General features: G+C 43.4%; 2 protein-coding genes across 3 annotated transcripts in view; one reads left to right on the top strand and one right to left on the bottom strand.

Moving 5' to 3' along the window:
- The window catches only part of LOC139574578 (monocarboxylate transporter 8-like), a 36,344-nt gene extending 29,116 nt beyond the window's left edge, over positions 1-7,228 (top strand). Inside the window, exons 6-8 of the mRNA XM_071399304.1 lie at positions 455-683; positions 2,640-2,906; positions 3,050-7,228. Of these exons, the coding sequence (XP_071255405.1) occupies positions 455-683; positions 2,640-2,890 (480 nt within the window). The 3' untranslated portion in view covers positions 2,891-2,906; positions 3,050-7,228. The remainder of the gene's footprint in view (positions 1-454; positions 684-2,639; positions 2,907-3,049) is intronic.
- A 5,016-nt stretch (positions 7,229-12,244) lies between these two features.
- The window catches only part of LOC139574577 (coagulation factor VIII-like), a 29,911-nt gene continuing 19,107 nt past the window's right edge, over positions 12,245-23,048 (bottom strand). For both annotated transcript variants that reach the window (XM_071399301.1, XM_071399302.1), the window contains 4 exons: positions 17,877-18,021; positions 17,338-17,486; positions 13,189-13,371; positions 12,245-12,927 (listed from right to left, as the gene is read on the bottom strand). In XM_071399301.1, the coding sequence (XP_071255402.1) occupies positions 12,772-12,927; positions 13,189-13,371; positions 17,338-17,486; positions 17,877-18,021 (633 nt within the window). In that variant the 3' untranslated portion in view covers positions 12,245-12,771. The remainder of the gene's footprint in view (positions 12,928-13,188; positions 13,372-17,337; positions 17,487-17,876; positions 18,022-23,048) is intronic.

Raw genomic sequence — 23,048 nt, 5'->3', positions numbered from 1 at the left:
GCATCTCATTGTCAGCTTATTTTTAACAAATTCAGATTTTAAATATGGGTTAGCACATCAGCCACATCCCCTTAGTTTTTTCCATGAATGGTGATGGCTACTAAAAGCTTCAAATCTAATCTATTTCTGGTCAAATCCATTGGTCAAATACTTGTTGCGCTTCATTTAGTTTACCCGGTAAAATGGAACCAATAGAATTGGTTGAAAGTTTTTGACATGGATTTGACCCGTTGGTTGCCATCTTGGTCGGTTACTTTGTAGTTTCTGTATGAAGTGGAAGAGTGTATAAGGGACAAGGTATTAGTCAGGAGAGATGTATTGGACAACATTAACCTATGACTCCTAAGACTCTCTGACACGTTACACAATGACAGTTACTTTGGATAAAATCGTCTGCTAAATGGCATTCATTATTATGTGTTTACTATATTGTCTCTGCTCTTCTCTCCCCCAGTCGGTGTCGTTCATGGTGCTGGGGCTGATGTCCATGATGATCCCCCAGTGCACTGTGTTCGAGGGGCTGATTGTGGTGTGTGTGTTCCTGGGGCTGTGTGACGGCTGCTTCATCACCATCATGGCTCCTATAGCCTTCGAGCTGGTGGGCCCCATGCAGGCCTCCCAGGCTATAGGATACCTACTGGGACTCATGGCCCTGCCCATGACCGCAGGACCCCCCATCGCTGGTGACTACTATCGGTTCCTCAGTTTACTTAACACTGACCTCAAAGATTTTAAATGGCAGGTGATAAAGAGATGGTTGACTGCTATCTGACAGGCAATCGCTACTGAGTATCACCTCAACTTTGGAGTGGAAGCCAAGGTGATAAAAAGATGGTTGCTTTCTCTTCAACAGGAACCTATTCCTTCCAATCGAGAAAAGTCAATTCTGTAGCTAGCATAGTGTTACCATATAAGTCCTTTGAGGATACCCACATTCCATAGGGAATTCTAAACAGGGTAGGATTAGGATAATGTATTTTGTGTTTATCATGCCGTTGAGCTGACATGTCTCAGCCATATACATACGTATATTCACTGTGTTTATGTACATCATTGGTCTTGGCTATGAATGTAGCTGGTCTACAGAGTAAATAGAATGAGGTTGCATCCCAAATGGAACCCTATTTCCTATTTAGTGCACTCTTTTTCATAAGGGCCCATAGAGGTCTGGTCAAAAGTAGTGCACTATGTAGGGAATAGGGTTAAATTTGAGATGCACACTGAGTAAAGTGGCAGAGTTCCAGGGCTGGTGATTTGTTACAGAGGGAATAAGATACAGAGGGAGTAGTAGCCTCAGATAGCGGAGAGTTTAGCGATGGGTTGATGACACGATGGCTGCATTTTCTGGGGCTCTGCCACTCTCCACTGCCACCCTTCAGGCTCCAACGCCACTCCCCACATTCCTGTTCAGACCACCAGGGGGCTGTTCAGAGTGATGCAAGGATTCTGATAGAAATGTATTACGTAGAACAAATATCATCAGTCATGTTGAATAGGAGTCATTTCATACATTATATTTCTATGTGCAACATTGAGAATAGTTTCCTCTGGCTGAATACACTCCAGAGGTCACAGTGAGGAGGAGGAGGAATCCTGCCCCATCAGCCTACAGCAGGAGCACCCAGACTGGACATAAGTCTGTCTGCTCGCCTCCCTGCAGACCTGAGTTCGAATAGTATTCGATTTAAAAAAATTATACTTTGAGCTTTGCTTGAGTCTGCCCTGAGTGCCAGATGTGTGGAGTTTGCATGCTGCACTTTAGTGGACTATTCCGTTGGTTACATCACGCCAAGCAAGCTCAATCAAGCACGGATATAGTATTTGAAAGATTCTTAATAATATTTGAACCCAGGTCTGTCTCCCGGCTTGTCCTCCTTCTCAGAGCCTCAGTGTTCTGTATTGACATTGTGTCCTGTGAGGCCTGGCTGAATCTCTCTCTGCTTAGTGCCAGATGTTGGATGAGTTATCTATCTCGTTTCCTGCTCTTGTTTATGGCAGTGCCACTTAGTTAGCTAGCTCCTTACTGAATATTTTGGCCAGTGTTCCCCATCACCCTGGACACACATTAGATACACTTTACTGAGGATTTTCTTTTATAAAATGTTCCCCAATCTAGTGGTACTCATGGTTTCTATGGTTACCCTATAATAATAAAGCGTCTGACTGGAACCTCTTAGTCCACATTCACTCTTCACAGATACAGAGCAGCATTTAGGACTGTTTCTTGGAAGACCAGGCAAACCACTAAACCGACTTGAACAACCTCTCACAGTTATTAGAGATGCTGATGCTGTACCACCTGACAGCCCATCGAGACTAATAAACTATGACTTATCTTCTTAGAGATGTTTATGACCGCTAATTATTAGTTCTGAGCTAGTTCCTGGAAGAAGAACAGACAAACAGGTAAAACAACTTGAATCACCAAGATAGTGGGTGAATCTCAAAGCACATTGGAGCAAAAGATCTAAAGCTCCTCCACTCAGATCTTCTCCACCAATGAATTTTGAGAAAGATGCGTTGAGAGTGGACACAAGGAATCAAGGAAATACAATTGATTCGCTCAGTGATTCTCTCTTGAATAGCGAGTAGTGGTTCCATACACTACATCTGAAACCTCTCCCTCCCTTGTCCCCCAGGACTCCTGCATGGCTACTGTGGTGATTACAACATGGCCTTCTACCTGGCAGGGGGCCCTCCCATCGTGGGGGGCATGGTGCTGTTCTTTGTGCCCCTGATACACCGACGGCAGCAGAGAGCCCTTGAGGGCCAGGGTGGGGGGCCGGAGGACCCCAGCACAGATCACATGCTGCCTCCGGCAGGAGGCCCCAAGTGCTGCTCTAACGGAGAAATGCTGCCTGGATACACCGACGTGGAGACACACATCTGAGTAGCACTACACTAAGGTATGAGAAGGGAGGTGTGTGTGTGTGTGTGTACACACATAGGCATGCATGCATGCACACACACACACACACACAAACACACACAAAGATCCTAGATTGAAATTACGGTCATCTTCTCATGTTTTCCTTCTTCCTTCTCTCAGGGATTCTATTCACCAGCACCTGAGATCTGACCGTCCCTACACCTCCTCCCTTCCCCCGGCCCCTGACCCCCGGCCCCTAATCACGGACTACCTCCTGATGTACCTCTCAACCTCTGACACAGTTTCTATAGGAACCCTCCTCCTGTCTATAGGAAGCCCCCTCCTCTCTGAATGCCATTAGTTCCTTATAGTGATCCCTGTGGTCTAAGGAGAGAGGGGGAGAAGGTTTTTTTGCCCTCTGAAGCAAAGGAGGAACACATCGCTGACCAACCTCCTTGAACGAAGAGACAATTGGCATTATCATAGGATCTGGGCGTCACACAATCCAAAACAGTGTTCTCTTTCCCTGTGGCTTTAAGCTCATCTAAAACGGGAATGCACACAATAGGTGTGTACCATTTAGAGCCGGCCGCTTCGAAGAAATCCTTTTTTAAATCCTATAGCGTCTGGAATCAGAGTATGTAAATTATTTAATATGCTTCATTTGGTTTTTAAATGACAGATTATTCAGAAAGATAAATAGTAGTAGAGTAATTGAATGGAGTACTTTGTTCTACTCTGTCTAGACCACAAGCATCTCACACTTTATTTCATATGTTCCTTCTTTCTCTAGGTGTTTCATTACATAGGTCTAGGGCATAATATAGGACATTGGAAAGATTTCAGTTATTATGACAACTTATTGCAGTTACATTTTACAAGTCTCAGTTTATTTTGTTTATGATAGACCAAGGAAGAACACATATCTGTTTCAGTTGTGTATTATACTATAGGTCTCCATGGTGATTCCCCCTTGGAAAAGCCACTAAAACAGTCACCTCAACCACATACGTACTTATGCAGTTTTTCCATATGTAACCCGTGCCATGATGGAGCTACAGATAGAGAGCCAGACCAGACTGAACAGATTATTTACCGGCTTCAGACTTTGTAGTCTTAAATCTATTTTTTTAACAGTTATATTTCTAAGACTTTAAGTCAATCAAATTTTAATTGAAACTAAATACACCTCTCTGAGATGTTTTGCCAAATTTTTATTTACTCTGCAGATTTGTTTTTATTGTTTTAAGTTTCTAATGTTTTTTATTTGTTTTTACCGTCTGTTTCTTCCAATGGCATTGTGATCTTGTTATTCCCATGGGGGTGAATCCTGACTTCCAATGTGAGACTCCCATTGACATCAATGTATGACTATGTGAAAATTCTACTTAAGTGAAAGTTTTACTTAATAAATGGAAGTTAGGATTCTCCCCATTGTCAGTCAAGAATTGAGCCATAGATCTCGATGGTCCGTGGTCTGAAATCTAGCAGTGCTAATAATGATAATGAATTATCCACTGATATACAGTTGTTGAGAAATAAGACTGGCAGTTTATTAGAAAGAAAAATAACCTTTAGTCTGCCAGAATTTTTGCGAACAATCAAAATCTATATTAAGGGCATTGAGCTTAATTTTGAATGGAAAGGCCATCGTTTTTGCTGTGTGTGTGTGTTTGTGTGTTAGTTAGGGCATTGGGCCACAGACCACAGAATGATTGCTATTACATACATGCACTCATTGGCTATATCCTTTTTTCAGCCTGATCCCCATCGGTCCACATCAAACATCTTTGTTGATGAGTTTGCTGCTTCTTATCTTCAGATGACAACATACTGTTTGTTGGGTTCATACGTCGTCACGGTAATAACCAGATACTGCCTCATGGAGATTCTCACTCTAGTAGAGAAATTCAGTAAATTGCAGTTGCTGTTACGTTTCGTAAATGTTAAACGGACCACTTACCTCCTTGAGATTACATTTTCCGCACGACAGAATGGTTGAATAAGAGTGTCCCAAATGGCACCCTTTTCTCTATATAGTGCTCTATGGTCACTGGTCAAGTACTGCACTATTAAGGGAATAGTATGCCATTTGGGACACAGTCTAGGCCTAATAGAGGACAGAGAGGGAAACAGAGAGAGGACAAAGACGTTAATACCTCAGTAATCTAGTTAAATATGTTGGTATTCTTCAAATCATGACATCATACTTCCAAGTGAAATTAAATGGTTGCTATTTTTTTTTCTACAGCTGTTAGCTTCAGCGCCACTGAGCTGAACATACTGCCAAAAACTTCCAAAAACCCTATTCTCAAACTACAATGCTTCACTCCAGTTATTAATATTTGTTAGTACTTGTGTGTGTGTGTGTGTCTGTCTGTGCGTTCACTGTGTGTGTGTCTATGTGTGTGTGTGCACTCAGATTTATGAGATTTACCTTCCCTCTCCCCCATCTGGCTGTGATCCATACTTTTAAACTCTTTATTTTTCCTTCCTGCTGCTCTAAATGTCATTCTCTCTGACAGTTCAGTCCCTGCCATATAATATAGATATGATCATTATGGTCCTTGCCTCCATTAAGGCTGCAGACTGAGTGGACTACTCTGACTGTTACCTCATTAAGTTCCTCCATCTCTTCTGTTGATCTCACCGCCATGCTGCTCCTATATCTCCTACAGCTGGTCTGAGAGCCCGCAAGCTCACCATGCATTATCATCCTTAGGCTATAGATCGAAAGAGGAAACCTTGTTTGATCAAGCAAGCTGTAATGCAAAATGTACTTTTTGATAATTCATTTTGATCGTTCTCCTACAGTTGGTCAGAGAGCTTGCTGGCTCTAGCCTGGTTAAACCAGATTGAACCATTGTGAGTGCAGCATTGTCTGGTCTACCAGGCTATGCTCCTGTCTCACCAAGCATCCTTATACTGTAGAGATGCAGAGTAAACTGTTCTGTTTGCTCGAGGAAGCAAACACTACACAATGTACTTTTTATCATTCTCTTTAGTTTGGCACGTGTCATTGTTCTGTTTGTGTTTTGATGAGATGGGCTATTGAGATATTTGATTTTTAACTACTGAGATAGAAACATATTTGGACAGGAGTGGTTAATGACTGATAGTGAAACATGCAGCCTTCATGGTGGTGTTTGCTTAACCAATGTTTGGCTAGTCAAAGTCCTGTTGTCTTTGCAGCCTTGGTGGCCCAGCGGGGACAGTGGTTTCTGAGTGGGCACTAGTGCAGATTGCACCCTAAATGTCTAGGCCCAGTACCAGTTCAAGGAACAGTCACAGATAGGGTCACATGTTACATAGGCTTACATGTACACTATGAGAGTAGAATCTCATCATAAATCTACATATTTACACAGCTTAATAACTACATTTTTTATTTTATTTTTCCTAATATTGTTGATATTTTAATTGTATCTCACCCTATAGCAGCCATAGCATTTTGAACCCCAGTGATCTTTTGGGAGTTTTCACCCATTTTCTTTTGTCAAGATGTAATTTTTTTGTCCAATCCAGCCCAGTGTGTGTTAGACAGGGCTGTCAGATAAGGTCAGATGCAGTCCTCTTTTTATTACATCCTTGGGCTGGTGTACACCATGTCTCTGTCCCAAATGGAACCCTATTCCCTATATAGCGGGCTACATTTGACCAGAGCCCTATGGACCCTGGTATTTTTTTTAATACACTATATAGGGAATAGGGTGCCATTTTGGATGTATCCCTTGTCTTTATACTTCTGACCCCACTTATCTACCCTACCTACAGTCTCTTCTTCTATAGCTTTTACTGTATCACCCATAGACTGTATACCACCCTGACTGTATCGCTCGTAGACTGGTCATCACCCTGACTGTATCGCTCGTAGACTGGTCATCACCCTGACTGTATCACCCGTAGAATGTACACCATCCTTGCTGTATCTCCCGTAGAATGTACATCATCCTTGCTGTATCTCCCATAGACTGTACATCACTCTGACTTTATCACCTGTAGACTGCATCACCCGTAGACTGCATCACCCTGACTGCTGCTCTTGTTTAATCTTTTAACTCATCTCTCCCTCTGTTATATTTTGCACATGTTTCTGCCTAAATTTTCATCACAACTCTCACCTCAGATTGTCTACCAACTGTCAGCAATCTGTTCCTGTACCTGAACTTTTCAGATATATATTTTTAGTTGTATTTTTTCAAGAAATGTTATAACAATAGGAATAGGATCACAAGATTTGAAATTAAGACTTATGCTGCTAGATAAACTTAATTTTTTGGGGTGAAGTTATTTTGGATCTGTAGTAAAACACAATTTGTTATTGTTTTCTATTAAACCAACAATAAATGTTTAATATGATGAGAACTGCATGAGTTTTCTTTGGCCAGCTGAGTAAAGCCATCCACTGTATTATACTGTATGTCTCTGGATATAACATACTGCCTGTAACACGTGTGTATGTGTGTGTGACTCATTGCGAAATTCACTGAGGCTGAGCATCATGGTGTATGTTAGCCGCCCCCTGACTAACTGCCGAGTTTGCATATGGTCTAGTTTAAAGGATGTGAAATTACGTTCGCTCTGACTAATTGGGAAACAGTGTATATGTTAGCCCTGTGACTAACTGCCATATTCTCATATGAACATGGTTTAGTTAGGTACGACAGTAGTTAATACCATAAATGTGTTATGTGATGTTGTTTTAGCTCGGTCTCAGTATGACTCGGGGAAATTAAATTATGCCTATGTTATCCGACCCCTGACTGCCATATATTTCCATATGAACACGGCTCAGTGCAGCCAGGCGTCAAGCTGTTGTCTGTGGCCCAAATGGCACCCTATTCCTTTATAGTGCACTACTTTTGACCAGGGCCCATAGTGTGACATTGGATTGCACATGTTCTCTCCTTCTGCTCCCCGCTCTCCCATTTGACCCACTTTACTCACTCAGCAGCCAATCGTCCAATCAAACATGAGTTAGCGAGCACGCTCCATTGAATGCCCCAGAAAAGAACCTACAGAATTCTGTTCAGTTCTTAGAACTACCGGCAGCCAGGCATGTTGTACTACCCTGCTGCACCCCTCTCTGGTGGCTTACAATCAGGCAAAGCAGGTCTGAGTCTGGCCTGTACTGGGATGGATGGATGGATGAATAGCTTGAGTGAATGGGTTTTAAGTAGAACAGTGGTGGGGAGCAGGGGACTGTGTGAATAGACACAACGGGGTTGTTGCCAAAATGCTGCACAAATGTTTTTTTATTACTTTCTGTTGCTTTCTCCTGTGTGTGTGAATGGGGTTTTATATATATATATACAGAACAAAAATATAAACGCAACAATTTCAATTAATGTACTGAGTTACAGTTCATATAAGGAAATCAGTCAATTTAAATAAATTCATTAGGCCCTAATCTATGGATTTCACATGCCTGGGCAGGGGCGCAGCCATGGGTGGGCCTGGGAGGGCATAGGCCCACCCACTGGGGAGCCAATCAGAATGAGTTTTTCCCCACAAAAGGGCTTTATTACAGACAGAAATACTCCTCAGTTTTATCAGCTTTCTGGGTGGCTGGTCTCTGACGATCCCACAGGTGAAGAAGCATGATATGGAGTTCCTGCTACTTTGGAGGCGGTTTATGGTAGATAATTTAACATTAAATTCTCTGGCAACAGCACTGGTGGACATTCTTGCAGCCATCATGCCAATTGCACTCTGGCTCAAAACTTGACATCTGTGGCATTGTGTTGTGTGACAAAACTGCACATTTTAGTGGCCTTTTATTGTCCACAGCACAAGGTGCACCTGTGTAATGATCATGCTGTTTAATCCGCTTCTTGATATGCCACACCTGTCAGGTGGATGGATTATCTTGGCAAAGGAGAAATGCTCACTAACGGACGTAAAACAAAATTGTGCACAAAATTTGAAAGAAATAAGCTTTTTGTGAGTAAGGAACATTTCTAGGATCTTTTATTTCAGCTCATAAAACATGGGACCAACACTTTTTACATGTTGCGTTTTATATTTTTGTTCAGTATAGATGGCTCTTGTAGGAAGAATAGGTTGGTTGGCCAGTAGGGACCCAGCAGTAGCTAACTGATGCACCAGCACAGCGTCTCCAGAAGAGGGAGCTGTCTCCGCTTCAGAACACGGTGAGTCATACAGTAGTCCTACTGAACACAACTAAACCCTATTGTTTCTAGGGAGAACCCAAAAACGGCTAAACTTGACACGTCATGTTCACTATGTAATGGAGCATGGAGAAATAAAATATAACCCCACTATGCCTTAGTACAGTATTACCACACACAGATCAACTGAACCACCTCATTGCATAACCATACATTTTTTTGCCACATTGTGAAATCTACCTTCAGGGATTTGGCTAATTTTACGTACTTTGGAAACTACTACCAGACTACGCAGAATAATCAGTCACATGGAAATCCCATTACTTCCTTTACCATAAAGACCATCTGTAAATACTTAAATTACCGAAAGTAGAAACTTGTGTGTGCGCTTCAGGGTCCTTGTTGTTGTGTGGACATGGGGTCTGTGGTTCCAGGAGGAAGAGATGTAAGAGAAATGATAACAGTGTTGCCATAGTAGTCCCCAGTGGTACGAGTCACACCTAGTAACTTCCTTCCTATTCTGAAACTTCTCTCACACCAATCTGACACTAGAGGACCCGGAGCTCCTTTGATGGTGTCACATGATCTATATTGATGTTACAAACTAACTTACACACCCATAGGAAGGAGGGTTTGCCAAGTAATAACAGAGAGTCCAGTCATCATTACTTACATGACTAAGTAAAGTAAGTAAGCCTTGTCCGAACCACAAAGGCCCATAGGGGCAAGTTAGGGCCTATGTCTTGTTTCTGTAGCGTGAGGAAGCTTGATGTACAAGTACACCCCCTGGACAGGACGTTAGTATGATTAAGACCTATTAAGGTTTTATTGGAGCAAAAACCAGGTGAATATACATGATCCTGTTCCCATTGTGATAGGGATTGTGTTCTGTTATTGTTTGGTCAGGGATAAAGTGTGACATGTTGTGCTACTGTCTGTCTGTCATCCCACCAGGCACAGACGTCAGCTCAACGTCTAGTTTTGATTTATATTTGGTTGAGTTGTCAAGAAACAATAATTCGCTGCGAAATCAACAAAACATGTTACCATGTCATTGGATTTCGGTTAAAAGTTAGGTGAAAAAAAATTGGAAATGCCGTTACTTTCAAATCCAATCAGTTTTCCACATTGATTCAACGTCCTCATATTAGATTTTTGCAGTTGAAAGGACGTGGAAACAACGTTAATTCAACCAGTTTGTGGCCAGTGGGATGTTTTTGCCAACATTTGTCCAGCAGAGTTGTCTGTTTGTTCTCCCCATCCAAACCAAACAACATGGCTTTGTGGTCAACTTCCTCAGTGAGGGGCTGATAACGAGAAGATTTATGTGCCCAGTGTCCACAAACACACTGCTCACTGTACTCCCTTTCTCACACACACTGCGGTCTCTCTCTCTCTTCCTCTCTCTTTCTCTACATCTTTCTCTCTCACACTGCTGTATTTCTCTCTCTCTGTTTTTCTACTACACTGAACAAAAATATAAACGCAACAATTTCAAAGATTTTACTGAGTTACAGTTCATTAAGCCCTGATCTATGGATTTCACATGACTTGGAATACAGATATGCTGATGGTCACAGACACCTTAAAAAGAAGGTAGGGGCGTGGTTCAGAAAACCAGTCAGTATCTGGGGTGACCACCATTTGTCTCATGCAGCGTGACACATCTCCTTCTCATAGAGTTGATCAGGCTGTTGATTGTGGCCTGTGGAATGTTGTCCCACTCCTCTTCAATTGCTGTGCGAAGTCGCTGGATATTGGCGGGAACTGGAACATGCTGTCATACATCAATCCAGAGCATTCCAAACATGCTCAATGGATGACATGTCTGGTGAGTATGCAGGCCATGGAAGAACTGGGACATTTTCAGCTTCCAGGAATTGTGTACAGATCCTTGCGACATATTGAAACGTGGTGATGGCAGCGGATGAATGGCATGACAATGGATCTCGTCATGGTATCTATGTGCATTCAAATTGCCATCGATAAAATGCAATTGTGTTTGTTGTCGGTAGCTTATGCCTGCCCATACCCTTACCGCCCACCACCTTGGGGCACTGTTCACAACGTTGACATCCACAAACAGCTCGCCCACACGACGCCATACACGCTGCCATCTGCCCGGTACCGTTGAAACCGGGATTAATCCGTGAAGAGCACACTACTCCAGGATGCCAGTGGCCATCGAATGTGAGCATTATGATGCCGAACTGCAGTCACGTCAAGACCCTGGGGACGACGACGAGCACACAGATGAGCTTCCCTGAGACGGTTTCTGACAGTTTGTGCAGAAATCCTTCGGTTGTGCAAACCCACAGTTTCATCAGCTGTCTGGGTGGCTGGTCTCAGACGATCCCGCAGGTGAAGAAGCTAGATGCGGAGGTCCTAGGCTGGCGTGGTTACACGTGGTCTGCGGTTGTGAAGCCGGTTGGACATACTGTCAAATTCTCTAAAATTACATTGGAGGCAGTTTATGGTAGAGAAATGATCATTCAATTCTCTGACAACAGCTCTGGTGGACATTCCTGCAGTCAGCATGTCAATTGCACGCTCCCTAAAAACCTAAGATATCTGTGGCATTGTGTTGGGTGACAAAACTGCACATTTTAGAGTGGCCTTTTATTGTCCCCAGCACAAAGTGCTCCTGTGTAATGATCATGCTTCTTGACATGCCATACCTGTCAGGTGGATGGATTATCTTGGAAAAGGAGAAATACTCACTAACAGGGATGTAAACTAATTTGAGTACAACATTTGAAAGAAAGAAACTTTTTGTGCATATGGAACATTTCTAGGATTTTATTTCAGCTCATGGATTATGGGACCAACACTTTCCATGTTGCGTTTATATTTTTGTTCAGTATAGATTAGAGATTTCTGAAGAACCGTATTGTCATCTTTATATCGTTACTCTTCATTTTCTTTACGAGTGGAACAATGGCCATATCAATCACACTTGCCAAATAGCTTGAGAGACTGTGACAAGTGGATAAGACTGAATAACAGTCTGGAGAGACGGGAATGAAGTAAAGGAAGGTGAAACCACCCTCCCTAATCATAGAGAAACACAGAGCCACTGCCAGTATCCCCCTGGGCTGGAACAAAACAAAAACAAAGAGAGAACTGTTTGCTGTCATGGAGATGGTGAACAGGACAGGAAGAAAAAGAATGGGAGAATGGATGTGTGTGTGTGTGTGCGTGTGTGTGCGTGTGCGTGTCGCAACACTGACCTCTGAAACCAGGCAACAGTGACCTCTGTTTATTTAACAATATAAACTAAATCCCTCTCCCCTCAGTGCATATGATATATTGCATGTACAGTACTGTATAGTATACTGTGCATACATCCATCCAGACAGAAAATAAGAATTCAATTGTACTATTTACATGTGGTTGATCACAGCTGGAATGTCAGAAGTCATAGTGTTAGTAGCAGTATACATTGTAAATGAGACGAACAAACTGTCCGTGAGTGTCAATCTTCATAAACTGACGTAATGTGTTGATAGTGGAGTGACCAGACCTAAGAGTCATTCTCATCTGAAGCTCATCAATAGACAGTTACAACAGTATATCATATATGACCGTGAACCTAGCTAAACAAACCTTTTACCTAGATTCACTTACTCTGTTCATCCATCAAAGACATGACTATTTCATGATCATCACATCACTGATATGCTCATTAAATATTCTCTAGGGAAGAGATGATGATGAGATGGGCTTGAGTGTGGAGCTGCACAGTGGGGCCCCCTGCCCTGTCTCTGTTTCTCAGAGACGCTGCTGGGTGTCACAGCCCATGAACTCCAGGCGCAGGGCTATATCGTTGACCCAGCCTCTGGGGTGGATCCGTATGAAGCGGGCGAATAGAGGAGGATCAAAGAGGTTCAGCATCTCCTCATCTGGCTCACTGTTCCCCAAGAAGATCTGGGAGGAAGGAGGAGGCAGAGTCAAACAGAGCTGGCTCACATAAATCACAGTTTGTAAACTCAAAGTTAAACATGTTACTATTTGCACTCTTTTCAACATCAGGCTTTGTAAATCTGCCTGGTAACATTTTGCCTTTAATAATCTTAACTTCTCTGAGGTTTCAAATCACATTTGACCCTGCATGCTAAGGAAGGTGTGTGTGTACTGAAACGTAGCCTGTGATAAATCTGAAGATAATGAGTGATGTGTGTGTGATACCTTCTCTCTTTGCGATTCCTCGTCAACCACGTTGGACCAGGAGTGACCTTCATCGCTAATGGTTACGGAGAACTCTGTCACCATCATTTGAGTCAGAATAGACCACGCCCCCTGAGTCACAACCCCTGTGATGCGTTTTATAACCAGGAAGTCCACCTGCAGCCACTCATGGGGGTTATTGACCTGGAGGAGAGAGGGAGGTAGGGGGGTGGGTTATAACAGGTGCAAAACGTTAAGAGATACTGTGCACAGCAGTGAGTCTAGGTCCAGATGCTGGTTTTGGCAGGAACAAGTATTAAAAACAAGATTTAAAACAGTTGAAACAAAGGACGGAAGAAAATAGAGACTGACACAGAAGAAAAAACTAATTTACAACACTTCTACCACAGCATGTGACCATTACAAGCAATTGTATCTCTTGATTGATTCCTAGAGTGTCTTCTAGGGAAAGAACATCAAGCTCAAAAAAGGTCACTCTTGCAATAGATATTGGTCACTGATTCTACATTATTTCTCCACCTATCCTTGACTATTCAGTTTCAGAGAACACTTGGCACAGTTGACCTCTATCTACCAATTACAAGTGTTGCTCACATACCAACCCTTAAAAGTAACACCAGTCTGATAAGTTGGAAAATCACCATTGTCCAGTGTTTTTAGAGGAAGCCAGTAAATGTGATTAGTTAAAGAAGGAGAGAGAGAGAGCTAAAGAAGGAGAGAGAGAGACAATACATTTTTTCAATGACGGCCTAGTCCAACGCGGGTTAACTGCCTTGTTCAGGGGCAGAATGACAGATTCTTACCTTGTCAGCTCGGGGATCCGACCTTGCAACCTTTCGGTTACTAGTCCACTAGGCTAACCTGCCGCCCCAACAATGGAGAGGGGCCACGAGAAAGACAGAGTGAGAGACAGAACACCTACCTGGAGGTGACCGCATTCCCTCCCCAATATGCCCCCCTAGACACAACTATGACAAAACAACCTACAGAAATCGGTCGCAACTCTTGCAGCTCCGTCGCACGCTGGGTCTGTACATAGTCGATGGTTGGCTTCAAGAGGACTCCTACGGTAGGTACGCCTACAACTCATCCCTTAGTTTATCACAGACCTCAACCCAGAGTCTCTCAAAGCATTCACAGTCATCTCACTGACATCCCTATCAGATCACAGCAAAATCACACTTTACTTGAAGAGAGAAATACTCAATCATGAGACATCAAAGCCGAGGAAACTGCATACTATAAAGAAACACTATAGATGGAAGGAATGTAGTGTAGAAACCTACCAAAAAACAGTTGGGCAACAACAAATTCAATCCCTTTCAGACAACTTCCTGGATGTAATGTTTCACTGTAATAGTGAAGGTGTAAACTTGTCAGTAGAAAACCTAAACAGTATATTTGACCTTTCAGCTTCTCTATCAAATCAAAAAGTGTCAAGCAGAGAAGCTAAGAAAATGAACAACAATCACAAATAGTTTGATTAAGAATACAAAACCCCGAGAAAGGAATTAAGGAACCTATCCAACCAAAAACACAGAGACCCAGAAAACCTGAGCCTACGCCTTCACTATGGTGAATCACTAAAACAATACAGAAATACCCTAAGAAATCAGCTCAATGTAATTGAAGAATCCATAGAATCGAACCGGATGTATGGATAAAGCACATATTTTCGGCTCTATAACAAAGAGCAAACAGAAAAAACATATACAGTGGCAAGAAAAAGTATGTTGAACCCTTTGGAATTACCTGTATTTCTGCATATATTAGTCATACAATTTGATCTCATTTTCCTCTAAGTCACAACAATAGACAAACATAGTGTGCTTAAACTAATAACACACAAATTATTGTATTTTTCTTGTCTATATTGAATACATCATTGAAACATTCCCAGTGTAGGTTAGAAAAGTACAGTATGTGAACCCCACGGCTAATGACTTCTCCAAAAGATAATTGGAGTCAGGAGTCCGCTAACCTGGAGTCCAATCAATGAGACGAGATTGGAGATGTTGGTTAGAGCTGCCTTGCCCTATATGAAACACTCATAAAATTTGAGTTTGCTATTCTCAAGAAGCATTGCCTGATGTGAACCATGCCTCAAACAAAAGAGATCTCAGAAGACCTAAGATTAAGAATTGTTGACTTGCATAAAGCTAGAAAGGGTTACAAAGGTGTCTCTAAAAGCTGTCGCATGCTGTTGCTACTCTCCCTAGGTGTGGCTGTCCTGCAAGATGACTGCAAGAGCACAGTGCAGAATGCTCAATGAGGTTAAGAAGAATCCTAGAGTGTCAGCTAAATATTTACATAAATCTCTGGAACATGCTAACATCTCTATTACGTAAAACACTAAACAAGAATGGTGTTCATGGGAGGACACCACGGAAGAAGCCACTGCTGTCCCAAAAAAACATTGCTGCACGTCTGCAGTTCGCAAAAGTGCACCTGGATGTTCCACAGCGGTACTGGCAAAATATTCTGTGGACAGAGGAAACTACAGTTGAGTTGTTTGGAAGGAACACACAACATTATGTGTGGAGAAAAAAAGGACCAGCACACCAACATCAAAACCTCATCCCAACTGTAAAGTATGGTGGAGGGAGCATCATGGTTTGGGGCTGCATTGCTGCCTCAGGGCCTGGACAACTTGCTATCATCGACGGAAAATGAATTCCCAAGTTTATCAAAGCATTTTGCAGGAGAATGTAAGGCTATCTGTCCCCCAATTGAAGCTCAACAGAAGTTGGGTGATGCAACAGGACAACGACCCAAAACACAGAAGTAAATCAACAACAGAATGGCTTCAACGGAAGAAAATACGCCTTCTGGCAGTCAGAGTCCTGACCTCAACCCAATTGAGATGCTGTGGCATGACCTCAAGATAGCAGAACTGAAACAGTTTTGTAAAGAGGAATGGTCCAAAATTCCTCCTGACCATTGTGCAGGTCTGATCCGCAACTACAGAAAACGTTTGGTTGTTATTGCTGCCAAAGGAGGGTCAACCAGTTATTAAATCCAAGGGTTCACATACTTTCCCCATCCTGCACTGTGAATGTTTACACGGTGTGTTCAATAAACACATGAACAGGTTTAATTGTTTGTGTGTTATTAGTTTAAGCAGACTGTGTTTGTCTTTTGTTGTGACCTAGATGAAGATCAGATCAAATTTTATGACCAATTTATGCAGAAATCCAGGTATTTCCAAAGGGTTCACATACTTTTTCTTGCCACTGTACATTATCAACTACAAACCTTAGAATCAGCTATTAAAGATGACCAGAACCCACTGGCTTCTCAAAGTACATTGAATGAACTACAGAACAAAATACAAACCCTCCAACCCAAAAAGTCATGTGGTGTTGATGGTATCCTAAATGAAATGATAAAACATACAGACCACGAATATATTATATTTAAACTCTTTAACATCATCCTCAGCTCTGGCATTTCCCCCAATATTTGGAACCAAGGACTGATTACCCCAATCCACAAAAGTGGAGACAAATATGACCCTATTAGTTAGAGAGGAATATGCGTCAACAGCAATCTCAGAAAAATAGTCTGCTGCAGACTCCAACATTTCCTCAGTCAGTGAAAACAATGTCCTGAGAAAATGTCAAATTGTCTTCTTACCAAAATACCATATGACAGACCACGTATACACCCTGCAAACCCTTATTGACAAGTATTCTCATGCTTTGTTGATTTCAAAAAAGCTTTTGACTCAATTTCACATGAGTGTCTGCTATACAAATTGATGGAAAGCGGTGTTCGGGCAAAAACATATGACATTATAAAATCCATGTACACAAACAAAAGTGTGCATTTAAAATTGGCAATAAACACACAGATTTATTTCCAAAGGGCTATGGGGTGAGATAGGGATGCAGCTTGTAAATACAACCAATATTTATGTTTATTTATCTTCCCATGCTATTCGTCTACAACTATTTGCACATTGCTAAAACATTGTTATGATATGGACTTTCTACTAGTCTTTTGAAGAAAGTAATATAGCTAATATAACTTATATCTGGTATATAACTAATAATATAATACAGTAACAGAGGGAGGGGATGGCAGGAAAGTGTGTGTGGTTTGACTTTGTGTGTGTGTGTGTGTGTTGTGTGTTGTGAATGTGTGTACCTTGGGGCGCCATGCGTTGGCGCTGCCGTCCTGGCGGAGGCGTGCAAGGGCGGGGCTCCAAGAGAGCCTCCAGGTCTGCAGGAAGGAGGAGGCTCTGAAGCTGCTGTCTGGGACCGACCTCCTCTGGAGACCCAGGGGGAAGGAGCAGCCTGACACACACACACACACACACACACACACACACACACACACACACACACACACACACACACACACACACACACACACACACACACACACACACACACACACACACACACACACACACACACACACACACACACACACACACACAAAGATCCTAGATTGAAATTGCAGGCATCTTCTCATGTTTTCCTTCTTCCTTCTCTCATGGATTCTATTCACCAGCACCTGAGATCTGACCGTCCCTACACCTCCTCCCTTCCCCCGGTCCCAGACCCCTGGCCCCTAACCACGGACTACCTGCTGATATACCTCTCAACATACACCACCACTAAACGTAATCTGAGCTGTTACAAGCTGTTACAAAGGTGTTCCTAACTGCCACAGGGACTCACTGTTGAGGTCACAGCCCAGCAGCTCCATGCGAAGAGCAGGGTTCCTCTGGATGGTGACAGGATGCAGTCTGATGTAGCGCCCCAGGATTGGGGGAAACAGATGGTTCTCCTTCACCTTTGAGCCATCCAGGTTACCGTTAAATATCTGAAATAAACAGAAGTCAATAGTAAGTACAAGAGGTAGCATTGTAGTATTTGTGTTCATGTTAAATTAGTGTGTGCCCCCTTTAAGAGCGCTAACAGGAGGGAGAAACAGAACATACAATTTAAGAGTACAGGACAAAATGTAAATAAACAAGCCCAGGGTTCACATATTCCTCACACTGGATTCCCCTCTTATTAATAAGCCATCAGAGTCTAAGCCCCATCCAAGCCTACTTAAGCAATAAGGCACGGGGGGGTGTGGTATATGGCCAATATACCACGGCTAAGGGCTGTTCTTACGCATGACGCATCGCGGAGTGCCTGGACACAGCCCTTAGCCGTGGTATATTGGCCATATACCACAAACCCCCGAGGTGCCTTTTTGTAATTATAAACTGGTTACCAATGTAATTAGAGCAGTAAAAATACATGTTTTGACATACACGTGGTATATGGAATGATATACCACGTCTGTCAGCCAATCAGCATTCAGGGCTCGAACCACCCAGTTTATAATAATCTATATGGAATTGTTTTAAGAAGGTCATACCAAGGATCGTTTAGCTATTTGATTTGGAATTTTAAGACCCCTTGAACTAGCCCATTCAAATGCATAGAATAACAGATTCACTACATTGAACAACAGATAGTCCCCCCCAACAAATATCTAAATGAAGTTTGTTCTGAAGAGTCTGTCCTACATCTGAGAGATATAAGAAATATCAGGAAACTTTTTTGGGGGGTATTTAATATATTTTTGGCATTAAACAGTCTCCATATATTTCCAATCTTTTTAAAAAACTGGTACCTGGGGACATTCAGACGAGTCTTGTGAGGCCTGTGGGCATCCTAGTGCAGAACAACCAACATGTACATGTTCGTGAGAGTCTCATCTTTCCACAGAGGGGCATCACCTTTGCACACATATTAGTGTGTAGCACAAACAGTTCGGACGCTACAGACAGAAGTTGGTAAATCGACTGTACCAACTTAAGACGAGTGGAGTTCGTAGAGCAAAACAGAGAATAAATTTGTGTTCGTGAGAGTCTCATCTTTCCATATAGGGGTCATAATAGTTTGCAGGCCAAACCGTTCGGATGCTACAGATGATTTTGTGAGAAGACCGATTTCCGGGATGTCTCATGGTCTGACAAACACCGCTCTAGCTCTGTCACCTTTCACCGCAGATGCGGAAGTGACGGCATTTTATTTTTTTCACCTTTATTTAAGCAGGAAGGCCAGTTGAGAACAAGTTCTCATTTACAACTGCGACCTGGCCAAAATAAAGCAAAGCAGTGCGACACAAACAACAACACAGAGTTACACATGGAATAAACCAACATACAGTCAATAACACAATAGAAAAGTCTATATACAGTGTGTGCGAATGAAGTAAGATTAGGGAGGTAAATAGGTAGGGAGATAAATTGGCCATATTGGCAAAATAATTACAATTTAACAATTAAACACTGGAGTGATATATGTGCAGAAGATGAGTGTGCAAGTAGAGATACTGTGGTGCAAAGGAGCAAAGAAATAAATAAATAACAATATGGGGATGAGGTAGTTGGGTGGGCTATTTACAGATGGGCTATGTACAGGTGCAATGATCTGTAAGCTGCTCTAAAAGATGATGCTTAAAGTTAGTGAGGGAGATATGAGTCTCCAGCTTCAGTGACCTTTGCAGTTCATTCCAGTCATTGGCAGCAGAGAACTGGAAGGAAAGCGGCCAAAGGAGTAATTGGCTTTGGGGGTGACCAGTGAGATATACCTGCTGGTGCGCGTGCTACGGGTGGGTGCTACGATCGGTTGAAGAGCATGCATTTAGTTTTACTTGCATTTAAGAGTAGTTGGTGTAACGGTCCTGACCTGTTTTATGTTTTTTTTTTTTTTTTTGTGGTTGCCTGGCACTAGTCCCTCAGCCAGGACCTGCCAGAGTCCCTCAGCCAGGACCTGCCAGAGTCCCTCAGCCAGGACCTGCCAGAGTCCCTCAGCCAGGACCTGCCAGAGTCCCTCAGCCAGGACCTGCCAGAGTCCCTCAGCCAGGACCTGCCAGAGTCCCTCAGCCAGGATCTGCCAGAGTCCCTCAGCCAGGATCTGCCAGAGTCCCTCAGCCAGGATCTGCCAGAGTCCCTCAGCCAGGATCTGCCAGAGTCCCTCAGCCAGGATCTGCCAGAGTCCCTCAGCCAGGATCTGCCAGAGTCCCTCAGCCGGGATCTGCCTGAGTCCCTCAGCCGGGACCTGCTCCTTGTCCCGGTGCTGCCCCTTGTTCCGGTGCTGCCCCTTGTTCCGGTGCTGCCCCTTGTTCCGGTGCTGCCCCTTATCCCGGTGCTGCCCCTTATCCCTTATCCCGGGGAGTGACTATGGTGGTGTGGGGACAGCGTCCAGAGCCGGAGCCACCACCGTGGTCAACTGCCCACCCAGACCCTCCCCTGGACTTTGTGCTGGTGCGCCCGGCGTTCGCACCTTGAGGGGGGGGTTCTGTAACGGTCCTGACCTGTTTTATGTTGTTTTTGTATGTGTTTAGGTCAGGGCATGTGTTTTGGGTGGGCAGTCTATGTTATCTGTTTCTATGTTGGTTGTGGTTGCCTGGTATGGCTCTTAATTAGAGGCAGGTGTTTTGCGTTCTCCTCTAATTAAGAGTCATATTTAGGTAGGGTGTTCTCACTGTTTGTGTGTGGGTGATTGTCTCCTGTTTCGTCCATGTCTGTACCATACGGGACTGTTTGGCTGTTCGTTCGTTTTGATGTAGTCTGTTCCTGTCCGTGAGTTCTACGTTTAGTTATGTAAGTTCATGTTCAGGTTTCGTCTACGTCGTTTTCTTGTTTTGTAATTTTGTAAGTGTTTTGTTTTCGTGTTGCCGTCGTATTCAAATAAAGAGATGGCTTATTTCCCTACTGCTGCGTATTGGTCCACTGATCCGTCTCTCCTCTCCTCATCTGAGGAAGAGGAGGACAACAGCCCTTACAGTTGGGGGCCACGGAAGGAGTGTTGTATGGCATTGAAGCTCGTCTGGAGGTTAGTTAACACAGTGTCCAAAGAAGGGCCAGAAGTATACAGAATGGTGTTGTCTGCGTAGAGGTGGATCAGAGAATCACCAGCAGCAAGAGCGACATAATTGATGTATACAGAGAAAAGAGTCGGCCTGAGAATTGAACCATATGGCACCCCCATAGAGACTGCCAGAGGCCCGGACAACAGGCCCTCCGATTTGACACACTGAACTCTGTCTGAGAAGTAACTGGTGAACCAGGCGAGGCAGTCCTTTGAGAAACCAAGGCTGTTGAGTCTGCCGATAAGAAAGCGATGATTGACAGTCGAAAGCCTTGGCCAGGTCGATGAATACGGCTGCACAGTATTGTCTTTTATCGATGGCGGTTATAATGTCGTTTAGGACCTTGAGCGTGGCTGAGGTGCACCCATGACCAGCTCGGAAACCATATTGCATAGGTACAGTGGGATTGGAAATGATCGATGATCTGTTTGTTAACTTGGCTGCCTTAGAAAGGCAGGGTAGGATAGATATAGGTATGTAACAGTTTGGGTCTAGAGTGTCTCCCCCTTTGAAGAGGGGGATGACTGCGGCAGCTTTCCAATCTTTGGGGATCTCAGACGATACAAACGAGAGGTTGAACAGGCTAGTAATAGGAGTTGCAACAATTGTGGCAGATAATTTTAGAAAGAGAGGGTCTCGATTGTCTTGCCCAGCTGATTTGTAGGGGTCCAGATTTTGCAGCTCTTTCCGAACATCATCTATCTGGATTTGGGTGAAGGAGAAATGGGGGAGGCTTGGGCAAGTTGCTGTGGGGGGTGCAGAACTGTTGACCGGGGTAGGGGTAGCCAGGTGGAAAGCATGGCCAGCCATAGAAAAATGCTTATTGAAATTCTTGATTATGGTAGATTCATCGGTGGTGACAGTGTTTCCTGGCCTCAGTGCAGTGGTCAGCTGGGAGGAGGTGCTCTTATTCTCCGTGGACTTTAACTTTTTGGAGTTTGTGCTACAGGATGCAAATTTCAGTTTGAAAAAGTTAGCCTTTGCTTTCCTATCTGGCTGTGTATATTGGTTCCTAACTTCCCTGAAATGTTGCATATCGCGGGGGCTATTCGATGCTAATGCAGTACGCCACAGGATGTTTTTGTGCTGGTCAAGGGCAGTCAGGTCTGGAGTGAACCAAGGGCTATATCTGTTCCTGGTTCTACATTTTTTGAATGGGGCATGCTTATTTAAGATGGTGAGGAAAGCACATTTAAAGAATAACCAGGCATCCTCTACTGACGGAATGAGGTCAATATCTTTCCAGGATACCTGGGCCAGGTTGATTAGAAGGCCTGCTCGCTGAAGTGTTTTAGGGAGCGTTTGACAGTGATGAGGGGTGGTCGTTTGACCGCGGACCCATTACGGACGCAGGCAATGAGGCAGTGATCGCTGAGATCCTGGTTGAAGACAGCAGAGGTGTATTCCGAGACATAGGCGGATGTGATGTATTGAGACGCATCCATTGCAAAAAAAACATATCTCTTTTTATGGGAATTTTTGTATTATGCTAATTGAATATTTGCACGGGGGCAGACATCAACCTTAGGGGGCTAAGAACAGCTACACCACAGTAATGCATAGAATTACTCAGAAATATTTTAAGCATTGATGACATTTACAGTAATGCATAGAATTACTCAGAAATATTTTAAGCATTGATGACATTTACAGTAACAAAAGGATACATGCACCTGCTCTCACTATCTGCTCTCACCACCTGCTCTCACTATCTGCTCTCACTACCTGCTCTCACTACCTGCTCTCACTATCTGCTCTCACTACCTGCTCTCACTATCTGCTCTCACTACCTGCTCTCACTACCTGCTCTCACTATCTGCTCTCACTACCTGCTCTCACTATCTGCTCTCACTATCTGCTCTCACTATCTGCTCTCACTATCTGCTCTCACTATCTGCTCTCACTACCTGCTCTCACTACCTGCTCTCACTATCTGCTCTCACTACCTGCTCTCACTATCTGCTCTCACTACC

The sequence above is a fragment of the Salvelinus alpinus genome, chromosome 4 (genome assembly GCF_045679555.1).
Source record: "Salvelinus alpinus chromosome 4, SLU_Salpinus.1, whole genome shotgun sequence".
In the NCBI taxonomy this organism is placed as follows: Eukaryota; Metazoa; Chordata; class Actinopteri; order Salmoniformes; family Salmonidae; genus Salvelinus; species Salvelinus alpinus.
The sequence above is the reverse complement of the archived record's forward strand: the minus strand, read 5'-3'. Positions and strand labels throughout refer to the sequence as shown.